This window comes from Notolepis coatsorum (genome assembly GCF_963971535.1).
Source record: "Notolepis coatsorum genome assembly, chromosome: 18".
NCBI lineage: Eukaryota > Metazoa > Chordata > Actinopteri > Aulopiformes > Paralepididae > Notolepis > Notolepis coatsorum.
This window is the reverse complement of record NC_140182.1, coordinates 657268-680486: the sequence shown is the minus strand read 5'-3', so window position 1 is coordinate 680486 and position 23219 is coordinate 657268. Positions and strand designations below refer to the sequence as shown.

Here is a 23219-nt window from a genome sequence, read left to right as displayed (position 1 = left end):
CACCCCTACTGAACAGTATTGTGTTTGTAGGTGAAGTATTTACAGTACCCACCTTGTTCTACAACCAGGAAATGCCCAAGAGAAAGTTGTATATATTGTAGTTAGGGGTGTAACGGTACGTGTATTCGTCCCGTGAATTTACGGTACGGCCGTCACGGTGTGGTACGTGCAGCCATACGGAGAATACGCCTCACAGCGCAAACACACAGTCGCACATGCAGGCACTCGTGGGTTCCGTGCGAGAACAGCGTGCGTGGCCGGGCACACCGAGTCCGACTTCAGAGCGGGCGAAAGTGCACGGAGGAGGAGGCACATTTACATTGGAGCAGCTGCAGGGTCATTACAGTTTTACAGTTTTACAGTTTTCTTGTTCGCCCAATAATGTTAACCAAATGAAACCAATGGAAAGAAACGCACCAACATTCTCCCCCGCCGGACTCGAGTAGGTACATCTGCAGTGCCGCAGCCCCATACATAGCCGGACTCACAGGCACAGCTGATCAAATAAAAAAAATAAACATACTTTTCCTATAGAAAATTATTCTATTTAATAATAATAATAATAAATATAACGTATAGGGCGGCTACGTGGCGTAGTGGGCAAGGCGCTCGCCATGAATGCGGAGACGCTGGGCTCGCCTGTTCGAGCCCAGCGCTCCACATTGCTTTCAGTTTAGCTGGTAGTTCATACTAATACACATTGGCCGTATCAGGGGGTGGGAAACTGATGGGTGGGGATCGGGCGTTGTGGACAGCGACTCCTACAGGTCGGTTGGTGCGCCTGCGCAGTAGAATCAGGAAGTGTCGGGGGCAGCGTGAGCCTCCCACGCGTTACTCCTCGCCACTGAGAGATCGAGCTGCGCAGGTGAAAAGATGCGACTGCTGTTACCTCAAGTACCGGAGGGGACTCGTGCTATGTATGACTTAGTCCACATTGCAGCCGGCTTGTGGGAGGCATGAAACAGCGTTCGTGACGGGGGAGGGTTGAATTGGATGATACGAAATTGGGATGGGAGAAAATATAGAAAATGGGAGAAAAAGTGGATTAAAAAAAAATATATATATATAACGTATAAAAATATATATATATATATTAACACTTTCCGTGCCGGCCGTGCCAGTCCTATATGCCCCGTTGAGTGCCAATGCTCTATTCAATGACAGAGCGCTCACATTTGTGAACGCATAAACTATATCTTAAATTATGGCTATGTGTCTAATACGACCGTCGCTTATCAATGACTTGTTTGCAGTCAACATTGTCGAAACGGATTTTTTTTTTTTAATAATCGGTTCATTTCTGTTTTATACCATTTTGAAAAACGCTAGTTTTTTTTAAACGTTCAGAAAAAAAGAAAGATTCTGCAGGAATCGCACTTTACTGTAATACACAAAACAGTCATTTTTCGGCCTATTTATGAATAGTTTTCAAATAAACGCTAGATTATCGATAGTATATGTGTACTTATGCACGCTATAGAAGCGGGCTGAAAAATCGATTCTTATTTCCTGATCAGCTACACACACTCACACACATATGGGACACGTTGATATATAGGTGAAAACAGCTCCGATTATCCCAATACTGGTAAAATAGATCAGATGTTCTCCAAAAAGATTATTACAATTCCTGATTGCCATCTCAAATATCGATCGCGTTTATTGATCCAACGCTGGGTGGTCGAAAGACATATTCCACACTGTTCTGATAGTGGGCGATGACTGCAATAGGCTCGGATTACATGCCTGACAAGTAGGAATTCGGACTCTTTTTTCCCCATGCGTTTCATTCAATCCAATCCTATGGGGTGCAGTACCATCCGGAGAGACGATAGGGGGCGGTATTTTCCCTGTTCGAGCTCCGACAGATCCCCACTGGTAACGTGAGGCTAGATTGATGAAAAATGAATGGAAATCAATAATAAAAAAAATAACGATTAAAAACGAGATTTCTCGTCGGATGGCACTCAACGGTTGGCACTATTTTTTCTCTGTTGTACCGAACTCGTACCGAACCGTGACCCCAATACCGAGGTACGTACCGAACCGTGGCTTCTGTGTACCGTTACACCCCCCCCCCCCCCAGCAAATCCCTTACAACTAGATGAGCAGCAGCGTTTGCCTCGGGATAAATAAAGGAGTTCTATTCTATTCTAGATTGTGCCAGTAAGGGGAGATTAAGTTAGTTTAGAGAAGACTCACCTAGTGATCCGAATTTTTTTTAAAACAGCTTTAAAACACTGAATCAGGAATAACTAGTCACATGGCATTATAAATAATTTAGCTGTAACACTAAACCCCTTAGTTAAGCTACTAGTAAGTAGCTTAGTTGTAAGTAAGCTTGAGCACAGTTTGTTGATCTGAACGTTTGAAAGGCCTGTTGAACAGAAGATGCAGATGGATAACAGACACTCACCCACTCACCCATGCTACTTCCTGGTGGATAGAGACACTCACCCATGCTACTTCCTGGTGGAGAGAGAGACTCACCCATGCTACTTCCTGGTGGATAGAGACACTCACCCATGCTACTTCCTGGTGGATAGAAACACTCACCCATGCTACTTCCTGGTGGAGAGAGAGACTCACCCACGCTACTTCCTGGTGGATAGAAACACTCACCCATGCTACTTCCTGGTGGATAGAGACACTCACCCATGCTACTTCCTGGTGGATAGAAACACTCACCCATGCTACTTCCTGGTGGATAGAGACACTCACCCATGCTACTTCCTGGTGGATAGAGACACTCACCCATGCTACTTCCTGGTGATAGAGACACTCACCCATGCTACTTCCTGGTGGGCAGAGACACTCACCCATGCTACTTCCTGGTGATAGAGACACTCACCCATGCTACTTCCTGGTGGATAGAGACACTCACCCATGCTACTTCCTGGTGGATAGAAACACTCACCCATGCTACTTCCTGGTGATAGAGACACTCACCCATGCTACTTCCTGGTGGATAGAGACACTCACCCATGCTACTTCCTGGTGGATAGAGACACTCACCCATGCTACTTCCTGGTGGATAGAAACACTCACCCATGCTACTTCCTGGTGGAGAGAGACACTCACCCATGCTACTTCCTGGTGGATAGAAACACTCACCCATGCTACTTCCTGGTGGATAGAGACACTCACCCATGCTACTTCCTGGTGGATAGAAACACTCACCCATGCTACTTCCTGGTGGATAGAAACACTCACCCATGCTACTTCCTGGTGGATAGAGACACTCACCCATGCTACTTCCTGGTGGATAGAGACACTCACCCATGCTACTTCCTGGTGGATAGAAACACTCACCCATGCTACTTCCTGGTGGATAGAGACACTCACCCATGCTACTTCCTGGTGGATAGAGACACTCACCCACGCTACTTCCTGGTGGATAGAGACACTCACCCATGCTACTTCCTGGTGGGCAGAGAGACTCACCCATGCTACTTCCTGGTGGATAGAAACACTCACCCATGCTACTTCCTGGTGGGCAGAAACACTCACCCATGCTACTTCCTGGTGGGCAGAGCTTGTCCATCGTTTCTTGGATTCTGTCCTGTGCCTCCTGATTGGCTGCCACCTCCTCCGCAGACACATGGAAGAATGAATCCTAGTGAGACGCACAACAAGCCAATGGGGAGTCAGGTACCGCTAGTTCACGGTTTGGCGAAGTGGATCTCATACATCCCGTCAGGAAGTGGATCTCATACATCCTGTCAGGAAGTGGATCTAATACATCCTGTCAGGAAGTGGATCTCATACATCCTGACAGGAAGTGGATCTCATACATCCTGTCAGGAAGTGGATCTCATACATCCTGTCAGGAAGTGGATCTCATACATCCTGTCAGGAAGTGGATCTCATACATCCTGTCAGGAAGTGGATCTCATGCATCCTGTCAGGAAGTGGATCTCATACATCCTGTCAGGAAGTGGATCTCATACATCCTGTCAGGAAGTGGATCTCATGCATCCTGTCAGGAAGTGGATCTCATACATCCTGACAGGAAGTGGATCTCATACATCCTGTCAGGAAGTGGATCTCATGCATCCTGTCAGGAAGTGGATCTCATACATCCTGTCAGGAAGTGGATCTCATGCATCCTGTCAGGAAGTGGATCTCATACATCCTGACAGGAAGTGGATCTCATACATCCTGTCAGGAAGTGGATCTCATGCATCCTGTCAGGAAGTGGATCTCATACATCCTGTCAGGAAGTGGATCTCATACATCCTGTCAGGAAGTGGATCTCATACATCCTGTCAGGAAGTGGATCTCATGCATCCTGTCAGGAAGTGGATCTCATACATCCTGTCAGGAAGTGGATCTCATGCATCCTGTCAGGAAGTGGATCTCATACATCCTGTCAGGAAGTGGATCTCATACATCCTGTCAGGAAGTGGATCTCATACATCCTGTCAGGAAGTGGATCTCATACATCCTGTCAGGAAGTGGATCTCATACATCCTGTGGCCAAATTCCTTACATTGGGTTCCCAGTACAGGCATTACCTTAAAAGGGCATAAGGCCTGATTCTACCTGCATACTGTAGGTGACCCTACAGAACCAAGCATTTCACTGTAATGTACACGTACCTTAACCCTTTCACTGCCACACGACAGAAGGTTAACCCTTTACTATCACACAACCGACGGCGATGCTCCATCATTAGCATCATTAGCTCCGCAGCCCTCTGTATCGTCACAACCGGCTGTCATGTGGCAGTGAAAGGGTTATACGTGACAAATAAAACACAACTTGAACTAGTTGATATTTCAACCACGTCCCCCCCCCCCCCCAGACTCACGCCCCCCCCCCCCCCCCAGACTCACGGCTCACGGCGTCCCCCCCCCCCCCCCCAGACTCACGTCTCCCCCGCCCCCCCCCCCCCCGACTCACGGCGTCTCCCCCCAGGAGGAGGGCCTCCAGCGTGTCGGTCCCGTCCTGCAGCTCGAGGATCATCGCCAGGCGATACTGCAGCGGCTGGACCCCTAGAACTGAGGAAGAGGAGGAGGAGGAGGAAGAGGAGGAGAGTAAAACAGCTGATCACTAGAGCTGAGAGAGGAGGAAGAGGAGGAGAGTAAAACAGCTGATCACTAGAGCTGAGAGAGAGGAGGAAGAGGAGGAGAGTAAAACAGCTGATCACTAGAGCTGAGAGAGGAGGAAGAGGAGGAGAGTAAAACAGCTGATCACTAGAGCTGAGAGAGGAGGAAGAGGAGGAGAGTAAAACAGCTGATCACTAGAGCTGAGAGAGAGGAGGAAGAGGAGGAGAGTAAAACAGCTGATCACTCGAGCTGAGAGGAGGACAGTAAAACAGCTGTGGCCATCTTGGATGTGACCTCTCCCGGGCCTCAGAGGTCAAATCTGACTTCCCTCCACATCTGAAAATAAACCTCATGGTATAAACGTACTATGGTGGAAGTTTCATGCTTTTATGAAAAAGTGCACGATTGTTCTGCTATCCGCTGCACCGTAGAGCCGAGAGGAGGACAGTAAAACGGGCTGATTTAAGAGGAGACGCCTCTCACAGCCGGAGGGAAGCCGTCTAGAAACCTTTACAACACAGGTGCTGCATCAGGAGGAGGGGTGGTGGAGCGTAAAACCCAGAGAGTTAGTGTCGGGCAGTAAAGATGGACCCAACAAGAAGACGGCAGCATATCAACAGGAAGCCAGAGCAGGACGAGTAGAGATAACAAACAGGAGGGGCCAGAGGGGCTCTGTGACTTAACCCTAGTGTGGCAGTGAAGGGTTAACCTTCTGTAGTGTGGCAGTGAAGGGTTAACCTTCTGTAGTGTGGTAGTGAAGGGTTAACCTTCTGTAGTGTGGCAGTGAAAGGTTAACCTTCTGTAGTGTGGCAGTGAAGGGTTAACCTTCTGTAGTGTGGCAGTGAAGGGTTAACCTTCTGTAGTGTGGTAGTGAAGGGTTAACCTTCTGTAGTGTGGTAGTGAAGGGTTAACCTTCTGTAGTATGGTAGTGAAAGGTTAACCGTCTGCAGTGAGGTAGTGAAAGGTTAACCTTCTGTAGTGTGGCAGTAAAGGGTTAACCTTCTGTAGTGTGGTAGTGAAAGGTTAACCTTCTGTAGTGTGGCAGTGAAGGGTTAACCTTCTGTAGTGTGGCAGTGAAGGGTTAACCTTCTGTAGTGTGGTAGTGAAAGGTTAACCTTCTGTAGTGTGGCAGTGAAGGGTTAACCTTCTGTAGTGTGGCAGTGAAGGGTTAACCTTCTGTAGTGTGGTAGTGAAGGGTTAACCTTCTGTAGTGTGGTAGTGAAGGGTTAACCTTCTGTAGTGTGGCAGTGAAAGGTTAACCTTCTGTAGTGTGGTAGTGAAAGGGTTAACCGTCTGTAGTGTGGTAGTGAAAGGTTAACCTTCTGTAGTGTGGTAGTGAAAGGTTAACCGTCTGTAGTGTGGTAGTGAAAGGGTTAACCTTCTGTAGTGTGGTAGTGAAAGGGCTAACCTTCTGTAGTGTGGTAGTGAAATGTTAACCTTCTGTAGTCTGGTAGTGAAAGGTTAACCTTCTGTAGTGTGGTAGTGAAAGGGTTAACTCTTTGGTAGTGTGGTAGTGAAAGGGTTAACCTTCTGTAGTGTGGTAGTGAAGGGTTAACCTTCTGTAGTGTGGTAGTGAAAGGTTAACCTTCTGTAGTGTGGTAGTGAAAGGTTAACCTTCTGTAGTGTGGTATTGAAAGGTTAACCGTCTGTAGTGTGGTAGTGAAAGGGTTAACCTCCTGTAGTGTGGTAGTGAAAGGGTTAACCTTCTGTAGTGTGGTAGTGAAAGGTTAACCGTCTGTAGTGTGGTAGTGAAAGGTTAACCTTCTGTAGTGTGGTAGTGAAAGGTTAACCTTCTGTCGTGTGGCAGTGAAAGGTTAACCTTCTGTAGTGTGGTAGTGAAAGGGTTAACCTTCTGTAGTGTGGTAGTGAAAGGTTAACCTTCTGTAGTGTGGTAGTGAAAGGTTAACCTTCTGTAGTGTGGTTGTGAAAGGTTAACCGTCTGTGGTGTGGTAGTGAAAGGTTAACCCTCTGTAGTGTGGTAGTGAAAGGGTTAACCTTCTGTAGTGTGGTAGTGAAAGGTTAACCTTCTGTAGTGTGGTAGTGAAAGGTTAACCTTCTGTAGTGTGGTAGTGAAAGGTTAACCTTCTGTAGTGTGGTTGTGAAAGGTTAACCTTCTGTAGTGTGGTAGTGAAAGGGTTAACCTTCTGTAGTGTGGTAGTGAAAGGGTTAACCTTCTGTAGTGTGGTAGTGAAAGGTTAACCCTCTGTAGTGTGGTAGTGAAAGGTTAACCTTCTGTAGTGTGGTAGTGAAAGGTTAACCTTCTGTAGTGTGGTAGTGAAAGGGTTAACCTTCTGTAGTGTGGTAGTGAAAGGTTAACCTTCTGTAGTGTGGTAGTGAAAGGTTAACCTTCTGTAGTGTGGTTGTGAAAGGTTAACCTTCTGTAGTGTGGTAGTGAAAGGTTAACCCTCTGTAGTGTGGTAGTGAAAGGTTAACCTTCTGTAGTGTGGTAGTGAAAGGTTAACCTGCTGTAGTGTGGTAGGGAAAGGGTTAACCTTCTGTAGTGTGGTAGTGAAAGGTTAACCGTCTGTAGTGTGGTAGTGAAAGGTGAACCTTCTGTAGTGTGGTAGTGAAAGGGTTAACTCTTTGGTAGTGTGGTAGTGAAAGGGTTAACTCTTTGGTAGTGTGGTAGTGAAAGGTTAACCTTCTGTAGTGTGGTAGTGAAAGGTTAACCGTCTGTAGTGTGGTAGTGAAAGGTTAACCTTCTGTAGTGTGGTAGTGAAAGGTTAACCTTCTGTAGTGTGGTAGTGAAAGGGTTAACCTTCTGTAGTGTGGTAGTGAAAGGTTAACCGTCTGTAGTGTGGTAGTGAAAGGTTAACCTTCTGTAGTGTGGTAGTGAAAGGTTAACCTTCTGTAGTGTGGTAGTGAAAGGTTAACCTTCTGTAGTGTGGTAGTGAAAGGGTTAACCTTCTGTAGTGTGGTAGTGAAAGGTTAACCGTCTGTAGTGTGATAGTGAAAGGTTAACCTTCTGTAGTGTGGTAGTGAAAGGTTAACCGTCTGTAGTGTGGTAGTGAAAGGGTTAAACGTAGGCCTGTTGCAAAAAGCAATAAATCAATTTATCGCGCAATAATGAAAATGAATGCAATGATTTTGACGGGCGCAATTAATTGCTATTTGCGTGTTTGTTTTAATGAGGCGGGAACCAGTACCTCTCCGTGTGGGGAGGCGGGCCGCTGACGTTACTACAGATTATACAACGGCATGCAAATTTCTCGATTCTGATTGGCCATTCACACGTCTTTATTGCCAACAATCCACGGTCCTGGGCTCAGGACCCGCCCACAACCAAATCACATAACCCTCCCCGGCTCACTCCGGGAGAAAACAGGATCGCGGAGAACAAATGGTTATGTTGAAAGCACCATAACGACTAAATATGAAGCGATTCTGTCAAGGGGAATGTGTTAGTATTTTAAACAATGTTGGATGATGTAATTGATGGGTCTTGACTCAATCTAGAACAAAAGAAAAATCGCGGATTGATTGATAGATTAATTGATTGATTTAAATTTCTTCCTTCCTACTTTCTACTGCGTTCTCTCTCACACTGTCCGACGCTGGCGTACCCACAAACACACACACACACATACACACACACACACACACACACGCACACACACACACACACACACACGCACACACACACTGTGACACACACACACACACACACACACACACTCCTGTCTGCAACAGCGGGGGAGTCAGACTGAGAGAGAAGCAGCGCTGTTTTAAGTGAGCATGGTCTATTGAATTGATTGATTGGTTGATTGCTAATTTTATTACTGTACCCCTGGTTTCCAACTGGTTAAGTTTAGGCTAAAAGAAATAAATAAAAAAATAGGGCGAAGAAAACGTTTTTTTCCTATAGGGCAAAGAAAACGTTTTAATAAATTTTCAATCAATCATTCCAATAATACACAGTTGGATGTGTTAGTTGGTTGGATGCACTTCAAGCTGCTTCCACATGAGGCAACTTCTCTCAATCATTCCAATAATACACAGTTGGATGTGTTAGTTTGGTTGGATGCACTTCAAGCTGCTTCCACATGGAGTTGTGGGAACTACTTTTTCTGGCGGATGGTTTTTTCAATAAATCTTCGATTAATGTGTGTTTATTGTATAGAAATAAGGTTGGATGAATCTGGCAGTTGTATAAAAGCTTTACACCACGTGCAGTCGTGATTTGTGACCAATAAACCATGCCTAGGGGGGTCTAACGACCCTCGGCTGCGCCTCGGGCCTAACAACCACCCCTAGGCATGGTTTATTGGTCACAAACCACTCCTGCGTGTGATGTAATGCTTAAGTACAGCACGGGAGCTCCTGTGAGCACCATGCGTATGTTGGGCAGTAGCAACGCTACATAGCTTAACTACATTTCTCAGTAGCGTGATGGTAGCGTCGCTCCTTTTGAACCTAGTAGCGTTCTTTGTAGACAGTGTAGCTATTTTTAGACCCAAGTAGTGATGTAGCGTGAACAAACGCTATACGTTACTGCCCGGAGAAACTGGACTGCTAAATAAAGATTAAAGATCTAGCGTTGATGCTATGACGCTTCCTCCTCATCGTTGATTGCCTGTAGTAGCTGCATATTGAGAGGATGTCCCTCTTTTCGAAGCAAAAAATAAAAACATGGGTCTAAAAGCCCCTTCCTACAGTAAACGTAGCAACCCGCCTCTTGTCCACACACATTGCTCTGCTCGTTTTATCATTGCTCTCACAGAGATAAAACTGGGAACGAGGTTACTCTGCTTCTGACGCTACCTCATATCTGATTGGTTAGGTAGTAATTTAGGATATTTAAAATGTCTTCCAATGTTAAATAAAGGTTTATTGCACTTTGAAACGGTTTCCTTGCATTATTATGCTATTATCATTATATTAGTAAAAAAAAAAGTTGATTGAAAACTTTTGGGAAATACATTTCTCAAAAAAATTATTTCTCTCAAAACCGCAATAATATCACTTATCGCAATAATTTCTGGGACAATTAATCGCCCAGCAAAATGTGTTATCGTGACAGGCCTACGTCTGTAGTGTGGTAGTGAAAGGTTAACCGTCTGTAGTGTGGTAGTGAAAGGATTAACCTTCTGTAGTGTGGTAGTGAAAGGTTAACCTTCTGTAGTGTGGTAGTGAAAGGATTAACCTTCTGTAGTGTGGTAGTGAAAGGTTAACCTTCTGTAGTGTGGTAGTGAAAGGTTAACCTTCTGTAGTGTGGTAGTGAAAGGTTAACCTCCTGTAGTGTGGTAGTGAAAGGTTAACCTTCTGTAGTGTGGTAGTGAAAGGTTAACCCTCTGTAGTGTGGTAGTGAAAGGTTAACCTTCTGTAGTGTGGTAGTGAAAGGTTAACCTTCTGTAGTGTGGTAGTGAAAGGTTAACCTTCTGTAGTGTGGTAGTGAAAGGTTAACCTTCTGTAGTGTGGTAGTGAAAGGTTAACATTCTGTAGTGTGGTAGTGAAAGGTTAACCTTCTGTAGTGTGGTAGTGAAAGGGTTAACCGTCTGTAGTGTGGTAGTGAAAGGTTAACCGTCTGTAGTGTGGTAGTGAAAGGTTAACCTTCTGTAGTGTGGTAGTGAAAGGTTAACCTTCTGTAGTGTGGCAGTGAAAGGTTAACCTTCTGTAGTGTGGTAGTGAAAGGGTTAACCTTCTGTAGTGTGGTAGTGAAAGGTTAACCTTCTGTAGTGTGGTAGTGAAAGGTTAACCTCCTGTAGTGTGGTAGTGAAAGGGTTAACCTTCTGTAGTGTGGCAGTGAAAGGTTAACCTTCTGTAGTGTGGTAGTGAAAGGTTAACCTTCTGTAGTGTGGTTGTGAAAGCATTAACCTTCTGTAGTGTGGTAGTGAAAGGTTAACCTTCTGTAGTGTGGTAGTGAAAGGTTAACCTTCTGTAGTGTGATAGTGAAAGGTTAACCTTCTGTAGTGTGATAGTGAAAGGTTAACCTTCTGTAGTGTGATAGTGAAAGGTTAACCTTCTGTAGTGTGGTAGTGAAAGGTTAACCTTCTGTAGTGTGGCAGTGAAAGGTTAACCTTCTGTAGTGTGGTAGTGAAAGGTTAACCTTCTGTAGTGTGGCAGTGAAAGGTTAACCTTCTGTAGTGTGATAGTGAAAGGTTAACCTTCTGTAGTGTGGTAGTGAAAGGTTAACCTTCTGTAGTGTGGCAGTGAAAGGTTAACCGTCTGTAGTGTGGTAGTGAAAGGTTAACCTTCTGTAGTGTGGTAGTGAAAGGTTAACCTTCTGTAGTGTGGCAGTGAAAGGTTAACCGTCTGTAGTGTGGTAGTGAAAGGGTTAACCTTCTGTAGTGTGGTAGTGAAAGGTTAACCGTCTGTAGTGTGATAGTGAAAGGTTAACCTTCTGTAGTGTGATAGTGAAAGGTTAACCTTCTGTAGTGTGGCAGTGAAAGGTTAACCGTCTGTAGTGTGGTAGTGAAAGGTTAACCGTCTGTAGTGTGGTAGTGAAAGGGTTAACCTTCTGTAGTGTGGTAGTGAAAGGTTAACCTTCTGTAGTGTGGTAGTGATAAGTTAACCTTCTGTAGTGTGGCAGTGAAAGGTTAACCTTCTGTAGTGTGGTAGTGAAAGGTTAACCTTCTGTAGTGTGGTAGTGAAAGGGTTAACCTTCTGTAGTGTGGTAGTGAAAGGTTAACCTTCTGTAGTGTGGTAGTGAAAGGGTTAACCTTCTGTAGTGTGGTAGTGAAAGGGTTAACCTTCTGTAGTGTGGTAGTGAAAGGGTTAACTCTTTGGTAGTGTGAAGTGAAAGGTTCTGTATCGTTAGTGGCTTAGCTTGGCTTCGCCTTCTGCACTATCTCGCGTACGTGCACGCGTACTGAATAAACCACAAATGTACCTCTAATACCAGTATTAGTCTGACCACACCCCTCATCAGCTTACCTTCATAAGCAGGTGTGTGGTCACCTGCTCTCCTCCTTCTCGCTTTCACCACAAGGAAGAGGTGCCTCGGTAGATCCCCACACTTGACACCATGATGGAAGAAATTGGATTAGGAACAGCTTGGGAAACAAGGATACGTTGACATCATATCTTTATTTTCTCTCTCACTATTTTCGAGAAAATACGGCGATATTGTTTTCGTACTGGAGTGTCTAGAAGATGATGATCATTCTACAAACCCTCCACCGGTTTTCGTATTGGGAGCACGCCGCTGCATGCTTCTCAACTGCAGTTCCTTGCTGTGTTTGTTGGGGTGAAACCTGTCAGGCCACAGCTGAACTGTCGGACATGCCGCTGTTGTGAGGAGCGGTGCGTTCCAGGTTGGGTGAGTAGTGTTTGCTGGCGGGCTCCACTTGTCTGTTAGTGCTATGGGGGCTACTAGACAAAGTTTATGGAAACCGGCCCCAGGCTAGGGTCCTTTGTTTAGCCGTCTAGGCGACAGAAGGCCTTGGTCTGGCGACCATTATAGTTTTAACTAGTGGGCCGCGACCATTGACACTGGTGATCCCTGTGTGTTCTGGACGAGTGGATTCTCTCTGTCACCGTGTTAAGACCCCATCTTTCATATCCAAATGAGAGTATTCCTTCACGAGGGGATATGTGCATGTAATGTGCGATAGCGGCAGATTCATGTTCAAAGTCAGCTATACAGGCCAGTTGGTACTGTGCTGATTCCGCCGGACGTGTTAATGTCACCGTTGTGAAGCGGTGTTGACGTCTTGTTTTCTCTTTTCTCTTAAAAAGTGAGGAGGGTTCAGAACGGCGGCCTGTCTGGGTGAGTGTTATGTCATTGTTTACATGTTCATAGCTTACGGTTAGCCGGTCGGTGGCCTGGCGCGGGGTAGCTTAGGCTTCTCGCGCGCCGCCGGGAGCTCGCTCCTGATCGCGTGCGTCGTAGATCGGCGTCTCGCGAGCGGAAGCGATAGCACCAGAACGGTTGGAGCAGCCGTTAGCTTGATGCTATTCTGTTGAACGTGCTTTGATTTTTAACATGTTTTACACTCTTGACCACGACGTCATCTTTGACAGGGGATGTTCGTCAACCCTGCCTGAGCCTAGACGGGGATTGCGTCAACAAAGAGGGCTGTGTTCTACGGTGGCTTATGACTGCACTTCGCTGATCTGCGTTCCGGGCAGGTACGGGGTTGGCCAGACCCTCATAACACGTCTTCTGGTTTTACCTTGCTAAATGTATTGTGAATGACGGTGTTTTTTCCCAAAACGTGTGTTGTTGCAATGCATTTGAGATACGTTGCGGGTTGTGTGTGAGCTGTTTTTGTCACTGGCAGTAGCTTCTCCGTGCAGGTCGTGATGTATTGATCTGGTTGTTGTGTGAGAAACATCATGGTGTTTATGTGTACCGTGTACTCACTACTAAGGCAACTAACCTATGAAGCTATGCTTGGTGACGAGTGAGTAAAAGAATGTTCTTTCTCAGACTGTAATGACAATGAACAGTGAGTTCACACATTAACAGGTTTTCCTGTTTTAACTGGCCGTGTTGAGGGTAAAATAGGAGGATTGTGTTTTTCCCCCCCCGGTTCCCTGGGGACTTTATCACCTCCTATCAGACATGTTGTGCATTAATTGTGTCTTTTGTGTGGTAGGGATACGATGTAACTCTCAGCTTGATTGCTGAGGTTGTGCTAAATCTGCTGGAGAAACTTATTTCCTAAAGGGAAATTGGTTTGGTTGCTGTCGTGTGCTTAGCAAGGCCTGTGGTCGATACTAATCAAGAATGATGTATTCTCTCATTGTGATGATGATGGGTTGTGTGTGTCATGTGACCTACAACTGGGTTGTACTGGCCACAGAAGCACATGTGTATGTTGGACCGGGGTTCTTAGAGCCCTCTCTATTCTGTGTTTTTCCTTAGTAAAAATCAGATAGCAGGTTAGCTCGTGCGCTGTGTGGAGCTGTGAAACGCTTCATAGAGCTGACTATGACTGTGTCATATTCTCTTTTTGTCGTTACGTCGTATCATGGGTGTGGGGTCGTAAAGGGGTGAACTGGTAACCTTTCCTCTCCCCATTGTTCTGTCGGTCAGGGGTACACCCCCTGTCCTTCAAGGTTCCCGTCACGTGGCGGTTCGGCACGTTACGGGGGGGGGGGGGGGGGGGGGGGAGGGAGTTCCTGGTCCCACGGCCTGGTATATTGGGCGTGTGCACCGCAGGAATTCCCCCGCCATAGAGTACGTCACCGTGCGCGTCTCTGTTGGTAGGACTTCCGTGTGCTGTTCAGGTCCATGTGATGGATCTGTTTTCAGGGGGGGTGGTCAGGGCTCCTCCTCACCAAGCGCCTACTCAGGCCTTCTGTGAGTTCGGACTCCTTCTTCCATGTGATCCATGTGAGGAAGCCTCCATCAGAGTACAGAGCCTTCCTCCTCAGATTGTCAAAGTGAGTGGACCCTCTAGAAGGGTCCTTTTCTATTGTATGTATATTCGATTCAATTCGTTTATTGAGTGTGTATGGGTTCGGTGCCTCTTCCCCGGAGGCCCTAAAACCAGTTTTTTACATGGCTCAAGGTGCAATATATTCTTTTCAATCTGTACAGCTCGCGTGGGAAGTCTCTCTGGGGATCCCCGTCTCTTTCCTATGGGAGGGTGGTGGGATGTAAAAATGTGAACATTTTTTACCCCGGCTGTGTAGACTGGGATACATACTGTTGATGCTTCCTTCTTTCTATTCCAGAAGTGTTGGAGTTAGGGAGTGTCACACCCCTCTTGTCGTTCCCCTGGGCGCCTTGGGGATTCAATGGCAGGTCTAAATAGCCTGTTCATTGATGGGGGTGTGTCCCGACGCACGTATAGTGCTAGCTCGCTGTAAACAGGCGATTGACTGGCACGCCTTAGTTGCTTGTGGTTGAAACAGCGTTTTTATAAAGCAACTGAGATGGGGGTTTTTCCTCTTCCGGCGACCACATCCCATGACCTGGGTGGGTTGTCGACGGATCCTCGTTCATGTCTGGGGGATGATGACGGGATGGATCTGAACATATGTAGTGGGGTCTCACGCCCTTGGGGTGGGCCACCAGGCGCGGTTCGTCCCGACGTCTGGGTGGCGCCTTCTTTTCATGTTAAGATCAACACGCATATCTGCCCTTTTCCTGGGGCATGTCGGCGTGGTTAGGGCACGGGACTGGTTCTGGTCACGCTGGTCCAGATCAGTTGAACCCGTTGTCCGCCGGGGATGCAGATCTGCTGTTCTGGTACCCTGAGGGACTTGGGCTTTTTTCAGGGGGAAAAATGCCAGGTCGGTCTGGGTGTCACAGGGTTAAGCGCTATGGAGACCCTGGTTGGGTATGTTTTTTACTCAGCACTGTCGTCATGGCTTACAGCCATGCCATTCTGTACGCGCTCGATCTCGTCGGATCTCGGCCGCTACACAGGTTGGTCCTGGTTAGTACTTGGTTGGGAGACCGCCGGGGAATACCAGGTACGGTGTGCTTAGGGGCTGGTTCTCCATTGTTTTTCGCTCCTCTCTCACGCATGGCGAAGAGGGGCCTGTGGGGGTGGTTTTTTGACCTCCTCTGGTGACCCTGTGCTTCCCGTACCGCCAGGCCCGGTCCGAAGTGATGTTTGCGACCCGTAGGCCTGGGTTAACCCTTTTTGGAAACTGAAACACTTGTACTGCGGTATAGCCGGTGTATACCCGCAGGTGTGTTTTGGAGTTTTTTCTTGAGGGGTTATAGGAACAACCACCGCATTGGGTAACACCGAGGTGGTTGGTTCCCTGGTGTGTGGGAGCAGTGTCAACTCCCGGGTTCACCGGTTGAGGGTGCCCCTGCACGTTCATGACGTCTGCCAATCGTGTCAGCCTTCTCTGCCTCGACCCCTCTGGGTGGGGGTTGTTAAATGGAGGCTTGGTCATGCAACGCCGCCAGCTTACGCTCCTTCCGCCGGGGCGGCTGTGTTCAGCTGTCCCCTCTGGCGCCTGTCTCGTCCGCAGTCTCCAGGCTAGGGTTAACAGCCTGTTGCCTGGTTTTTCCCCGGTGCGCTGCCTGCTTCCGTTGGTTAACCTTTTTTGTGTGCTTACGGCCATGCTGACTGCCTATTCTGCAGGGTCAGTGTGCCAGGCGGTGTACTATTGGGGGGACGGGGCCCGCTCGGCTTACTGGCCTGGTTGGTTCCGCCTGGGAATACCAGGTGCAGTAACTGAGGGGCCTTTGTCCGAATACGCTGGCGATGTGGGGGGCGGGGCACTACGTGCCCACCTGGTGGGGTCTTGATGCTGGCATCATGGACTTCTCCGGGCCCCCATTCCAGGGAGTCCAGTCCTTTTGGTGGGTCTGGGTCTTCCTTCGTGCTCCGCTGCTACGGCCTTGCCACGGGGTTGGGTTTGCCCTTGACCCCGTGATTCTGGGGGCAGTAACGAGGTTGTTCCTCCGTTCGTTCCCGGGTGGCATGCGGGTTGTGCGTGTGTGTAGTCGTGGGTCAAGCCACGGTCTGCTCACCCTGTGCGTTGAGTTGCTTGAGTGCCTCTTCGCACGGTCGGGTCCGTCGCCCTCCCGTGACGTCCCTAATAGGGGGGCTACCCTCCATTAGGGGGGGTCGGGGGGGCTCGGCCCTCCCTGTTCTGATGGTTTTGGGGGGCTGTCAGCGGGGTGTATTTGTCAGCCAAGTGGCTCCGCTTGGCCTCCCTTGTGCAGAAGGCGAAGCCAAGCTAAGCCACTAACGATACAGAACGTTAGGTTATGACTATAACCAAGTTCTGTTAGTTAGGGGCGATGCTTGGCTTCGGACGGCCGCTGCAGCCCTTGACCTCACCTTGTGGTGAAAGCTTGGGAAGGAGGAGAGCAGGTGACCACACACCTGCTTATGAAGGTAAGCTGATGAGGGGTGTGGTCAGACTAATACTGGTATTAGAGGTACATTTGTGGTTTATTCAGTACGCGTGCACGTACGCGAGATAGTGCAGAAGGCGAAGCCAAGCATCGCCCCTAACTAACAGAACTTGGTTATAGTCATAACCTAACGTTAACCTTCTGTAGTGTGGTAGTGAAAGGGTTAACCCTTCTGTAGTGTGGTAGTGAAAGGGTTAACTCTTTGGTAGTGTGGTAGTGAAAGGTTAACCGTCTGTAGTGTGGTAGTGAAAGGTTAACCTTCTGCAGTGTGGTAGTGAAAGGGTTAACTCTTCTGTAGTGTGGTAGTGAAAGGGTTAATGAGATGGGAGCGAGGGGAGATACAATAAGCAGGTTCTTATTAAGCCAACGGCAGGGTGTGAAGGACATTCACCCTCTAACTGGCGCCCAGAAAAGTGGCAATTTTTAAACTGCATACTTCTTTTGCAAACCAAAATACTATACTTTATACTTATAGCACATGCATGAGCCTGGTCTCTTTTGAAAGATAACATTCTGAAGTGTCTGATACAATAAAGAAAATGCACTTTTAGTGCTAATGAAATAGAGTAACATAGGTCTGAACTTGAGTTGAACTTGTGTACTCACGTTTTTCTGTAGTAGTTGCAATACCCAAAAGTATATTTCCACCGTGGGTCTATAGCCTGAGGTATTGTATAGTACATGTCCAAATTTCATAAAAATCTGTTCAGAAATGAGTGATTACGAGCGATTTTGGTCAACTGAAAAAAAAAGAAGCTCTGCAGGTTTCAGTTTTCTCTCAGACTAATGCATTCCGCATTGTTTTCGCTCATGACTTTTCACCTAGATCCCCGATTCGCTCATCCCCACATGGGGTATCATTGGAAAGCCACTCTGATTGGTTACAACTGTCCAATAATTTTCGAGATTGGCAAATGATTGACGGGGCTAGAGCCTCGGGAGTCGCTGGGCGTTATTCAAAAGTCTGCCGTGTACTTGGCGCACGCCTCACATGTCGGCATGTAACTCGAGAACCGCTGAACGGATTTAGAGAGGAGAGCAGACAGACAGGAGAGCAGACAGACAGGAGCTGAGAGGAGAGCAGACAGACAGGAGCTGAGAGGAGAGCAGACAGACAGGATCTGAGAGGAGAGCAGACAGACAGGAGCTGAGAGGAGAGCAGACAGACAGGAGCTGAGAGGAGAGCAGACAGACAGGAGCTGAGAGGAGAGCAGACAGACAGGAGCTGAGAGGAGAGCAGACAGACAGGAGCTGAGAGGAGAGCAGACAGACAGGAGCTGAGAGGAGAGCAGACAGACATGAGCTGAGAGGAGAGCAGACAGACAGGAGCTGAGAGGAGAGCAGACAGACAGGAGCTGAGAGCAGAGCAGACAGACAGGAGAGCAGACAGACAGGAGCTGAGAGGAGAGCAGACAGACAGGAGAGCAGACAGACAGGAGCTGAGAGGAGAGCAGACAGACAGGAGCTGAGAGGAGAGCAGACAGACAGGAGCTGAGAGGAGAGCAGACAGACAGGAGCTGAGAGGAGAGCAGACAGACAGGAGCAGAGGAGAGCAGACAGACAGGAGCTGAGGAGAGCAGACAGACAGGAGAGCAGACAGACATGAGCTGAGAGGAGAGCAGACAGACAGGAGAGCAGACAGACAGGAGCTGAGAGGAGAGCAGACAGACAGGAGAGCAGACAGACAGGAGCTGAGAGGAGAGCAGACAGACAGGAGCTGAGAGGAGAGCAGACAGACAGGAGCTGAGAGGAGAGCAGACAGACAGGAGAGCAGACAGACATGAGCTGAGAGGAGAGCAGACAGACAGGAGCTGAGAGGAGAGCAGACAGACAGGAGCTGAGAGGAGAGCAGACAGACAGGAGCTGAGAGGAGAGCAGACAGACAGGAGCTGAGAGGAGAGCAGACAGACAGGAGCTGAGAGGAGAGCAGACAGACAGGAGCTGAGAGGAGAGCAGACAGACAGGAGCTGAGAGGAGAGCAGACAGACAGGAGAGCAGACAGACAGGAGCTGAGAGGAGAGCAGACAGACAGGAGCTGAGAGGAGAGCAGACAGACAGGAGAGCAGACAGACAGGAGCTGAGAGGAGAGCAGACAGACAGGAGAGCAGACAGACAGGAGCTGAGAGGAGAGCAGACAGACAGGAGAGCAGACAGACATGAGCTGAGAGGAGAGCAGACAGACAGGAGCTGAGAGGAGAGCAGACAGACAGGAGAGCAGACAGACAGGAGCTGAGAGGAGAGCAGCCAGACAGGAGCTGAGAGGAGAGCAGACAGACAGGAGCTGAGAGGAGAGCAGACAGACAGGAGCTGAGAGGAGAGCAGACAGACAGGAGCTGAGAGGAGAGCAGACAGACAGGAGCTGAGAGCAGAGCAGACAGGAGATCAGACAGACAGGAGCTGAGAGGAGAGCAGACAGACAGGAGAGCAGACAGACAGGAGCTGAGAGGAGAGCAGACAGACAGGAGCAGAGGAGAGCAGACAGACAGGAGAGCAGACAAACATGAGCTGAGAGGAGAGCAGACAGACAGGAGAGCAGACAGACAGGAGCTGAGAGGAGAGCAGACAGACAGGAGCTGAGAGGAGAGCAGACAGACAGTTAGGGGTTAAGTGTCTTGCTCAGGGACACTTCGACAAGCTGCCCGGGAATCGAACCGGGAACCTCCGGATTACCAGACGACTGCTCTACCTCAACAATAAAGAGGAACAGCCATAGTTACCTTCTGCAATGACCTTCTCGTCCAGCACTGCTTCAGCAAACGTCAACAGTCCCTTCAGGCTGACGTCGGAGCACCGCTCGCATCTGGAAAACACACAGGGTTCAGGGTTCCACCAGACCAGGCAACATTAAATTCAAGGACTTTTTATAATTTATTATCTTTTCCCCCCTTCTTTTTCCGTTTTTCTCCCCTCCCAATGTTAGTCGTCATGCCAATTCCCAATCCCCGTCCTGGTCGTTGCGCACTCTGCCCCCTACCGTCTGTCTGGGAGGGCGGAGACTATCACATGCTTCCTCCGACACATGTGCAGCCAATCAACCGCTTCTTTTCACCTGGCAGCGCGGACTCTCACTGGGGGAGCGTAACGTGTGGAAGGTCACACTACCTCTCCCAGATCCTTCCCTCGCTGTGCAGGCGCCCCGACCGACCTGTAGGAGTCGCTGTTTACAACGACCAGGACCCACCCTCGCCGGGTTTCCCACCCGCTAACACTGCCAATTGTGTCAGTGTTGGACGGTCGGCCAAGCCGGAGGCACCACAGCTGGATTCGATCCCACCGTCTCTGTGGTGGTGGGCAGACGCTTAGTCCGCTGCGCTACCCGGCCGCCCAGATTCAAGGACCTTTAAGTACTTTTCCAAGCGCTATTTTTCATTTTCAATGATGTCACTCGAAGTAGGGCTGGGCGATATAACGATAACGATAAATATCGCGATATATTTTAATAATCGATATCGAATATCGAAATAAAAAAACTGCAACAGGGCAGTTTTAAAACCAGAGACAGTGGACAGACTTGTCTTTCTTGCCTGCAACTTAAAGTAATGGCTTTGCTTCAGGGCGGCTAGGTGGTGTAGTGGTCTAAGGCACTCGCCACCAGTGTGGAGACGCTAGGATTCGCGTGTTCGAATCCAGCTCTCCACATTGTTTTTCAGTTTGGCTGGTCGTCCGCAGTAATACACATTGGCCGTATTACGGGGAGGGAAAAACTGAAGGGTGGGGATCGAACGTTGTGAACAAGCGACTCCTACAAGTCGGTTGGTGCGCCTGCGCAGTAGAATCAGGAAGTGTCGGGGGCAGCGTGAGCCTCCCACGCGTTACTCCTCGAACACTGAGAGATCGAGCTGCGCAGGTGAAAAGATGCGACTGCTGTTACCTCAAGTACCGGAGGGGACTTGTGCTATGTATGACTTAGTCCTCACTGCAGCCGGCTTGTGGGAGGCAAGAAACAGCGTTCGTGACAGGGGAGGGTTGAATTGGATGATACGAAATTGGGATGGGAGAAAATATAGAAAATGGGAGAAAAAGTGGATCAAAAAAAAGTAATGGCTTTGCTTGTCCAAATGACAATACTGACCAAATTCAGATTTCTTTTTCTCTTGTCCATTTATTTTGTTTGCTTTCTAATTTAAAATACATTTTGAAACCGTCTGTACACAGTAGGCTATGTGTGCTAGCAGAACTAGACTCCAGTCACGAGTCACGGTGCACATGTGCGGTGGTTTGTCCACCAAAAAAGCGCCAAAAGATCGAAAATAAACTAGCAGAGCCAGAACTGTTCAACTCCTCTGGAGCCACAGCCAGCAGAGAAGCCGGTTTACTTTAGCTTTTAAACCAGCTGCAGCCTGAGAACTGGAGTGTGAAGGGATGTAACACTAAAGATGGCGGCAATGACAAAGAATTGCTGCAAAATAAACATACATCTGTTGTTAAAAAAAAAAAAAAAAAAAAAAAAAAAAAAATTTATACTTATAACAATTCGATAATTATCGATATCGAGAAATAAAATAAAATTATCATATCGTTATCGCGATATGATTTTTTTCCATATCGCCCAGCCCTAACTCGAAGGATACAATTAACAGTTTTAAATGCTGTTTTTTTTAAGCATCTTCTTGGCCTGCTTGCCAGCTGGAGCATCACACGCCAAGAAGAAATGAGGAAAAGCAGTTGGACAGTGACTCATCAGATTTGAATAAAACTATTTCTATTTCTAAACAATTTCTTGATTCAGAACAATTTGATCATGGATGAACAAAACATTCAATGGACCTTGTTAAAAAATAGGCTGTTTTCAAGGAATTCCAGGCCTCGACTTTCTTTTGTAAAAAATCTAGCACTTTAAGGACCTTGTGCGAACCCCGAATATGAAATGGAATGGACTGCATTTATATGGTGCTTTTATCCAAAGTGCTTTACAACGTATGCCTCACATGCACCCATTCACTCACACATCCATGCAGGGAGCAAACCTGCTCATCGGGAGCAATTAGGGATCAAGTGTCGGACACGCGGCCGGGAATCGAACCAGACGATTACCATCGATTAGCAGACGACCGCTCTACCTCCTGAGCCACTGTCGCCCCGAGACACATGTCCACTACATGTTAATTTGAGTCTTCACAGAACTGATATCCCCCATGAGCGGTCGACCAGCGAACCTCGACTGCTATGGTCATCAGTATCGATGCCACTACGTAGGGTGTAACGATTCAACCTCAACGATTCGATTACGATTCTTCAGGCAACGATTCAATGCATCATGAAATCTCTTCATTTGACCACGATTCGATTAATTTTCTATCAGTTAATTCCCCCCCAAAAAATATGTATACACAAATGTGGCTGGGGAACTGATTCACTCAGCATGAATGGACTATAGGTCAATAAAAACAATACACAAAAAACATAAAAAAGAAAAAAATATTTATTTTTAAATTTCGATTATAATCGATTCTAACATTTTCAAATCAATGCATCGAATTGAACACATTAGAATCTATGCATTTCGATTAATGCATGCATCGTTACACCCCTACCACTACACTATCAGACTGCTATGGTAATCAGTAGTGATGCCACTACACTAACAGACTGCTATGGTAATCAGTAGTGATGCCACTACACTAACAGACTGCTATGGTAATCAGTAGTGATGTCACTACACTAACAGACTGCTATGGTAATCAGTAGTGATGTCACTACACTAACAGACTGCTATGGTCATCAGTAGTGATGTCACTACACTAACAGACTGCTATGGTCATCAGTAGTGATGCCACTACACTAACAGACTGCTATGGTAATCAGTAGTGATGCCACTACACTAACAGACTGCTATGGTAATCAGTAGTGATGCCACTACACTAACAGACTGCTATGGTAATCAGTAGTGATGCCACTACACTATCCTCGACTGCTATGGTAATCAGTAGTGATGCCACTACACTAACAGACTGCTATGGTAATCAGTAGTGATGCCACTACACTAACAGACTGCTATGGTAATCAGTAGTGATGCCACTACACTATCCTCGACTGCTATGGTAATCAGTAGTGATGTCACTACACTAACAGACTGCTATGGTAATCAGTAGTGATGCCACTACACTAACAGACTGCTATGGTAATCAGTAGTGATGCCACTACACTAACAGACTGCTATGGTAATCAGTAGTGATGCCACTACACTAACAGACTGCTATGGTAATCAGTAGTGATGTCACTACACTAACAGACTGCTATGGTAATCAGTAGTGATGCCACTACACTATCCTCGACTGCTATGGTAATCAGTAGTGATGCCACTACACTAACAGACTGCTATGGTAATCAGTAGTGATGCCACTACACTAACAGACTGCTATGGTAATCAGTAGTGATGCCACTACACTAAC

The 23219-nt window shown here is 47.5% G+C and overlaps 1 protein-coding gene across 1 annotated transcript in view; it reads right to left on the bottom strand.

Annotated features, from left to right (window-relative positions):
* The window catches only part of pot1 (protection of telomeres 1 homolog), a gene marked incomplete at its 3' end in the record, with an annotated part of 139493 nt that overhangs the window by 5352 nt on the left and 110922 nt on the right, over positions 1–23219 (bottom strand). The window contains exons 17-19 of the mRNA XM_084334464.1: positions 19545–19627; positions 4906–5003; positions 3511–3616 (exon numbers count right to left, since the gene is read on the bottom strand). Coding sequence (XP_084190590.1) covers positions 3511–3616; positions 4906–5003; positions 19545–19627 — 287 coding nt within the window. The remainder of the gene's footprint in view (positions 1–3510; positions 3617–4905; positions 5004–19544; positions 19628–23219) is intronic.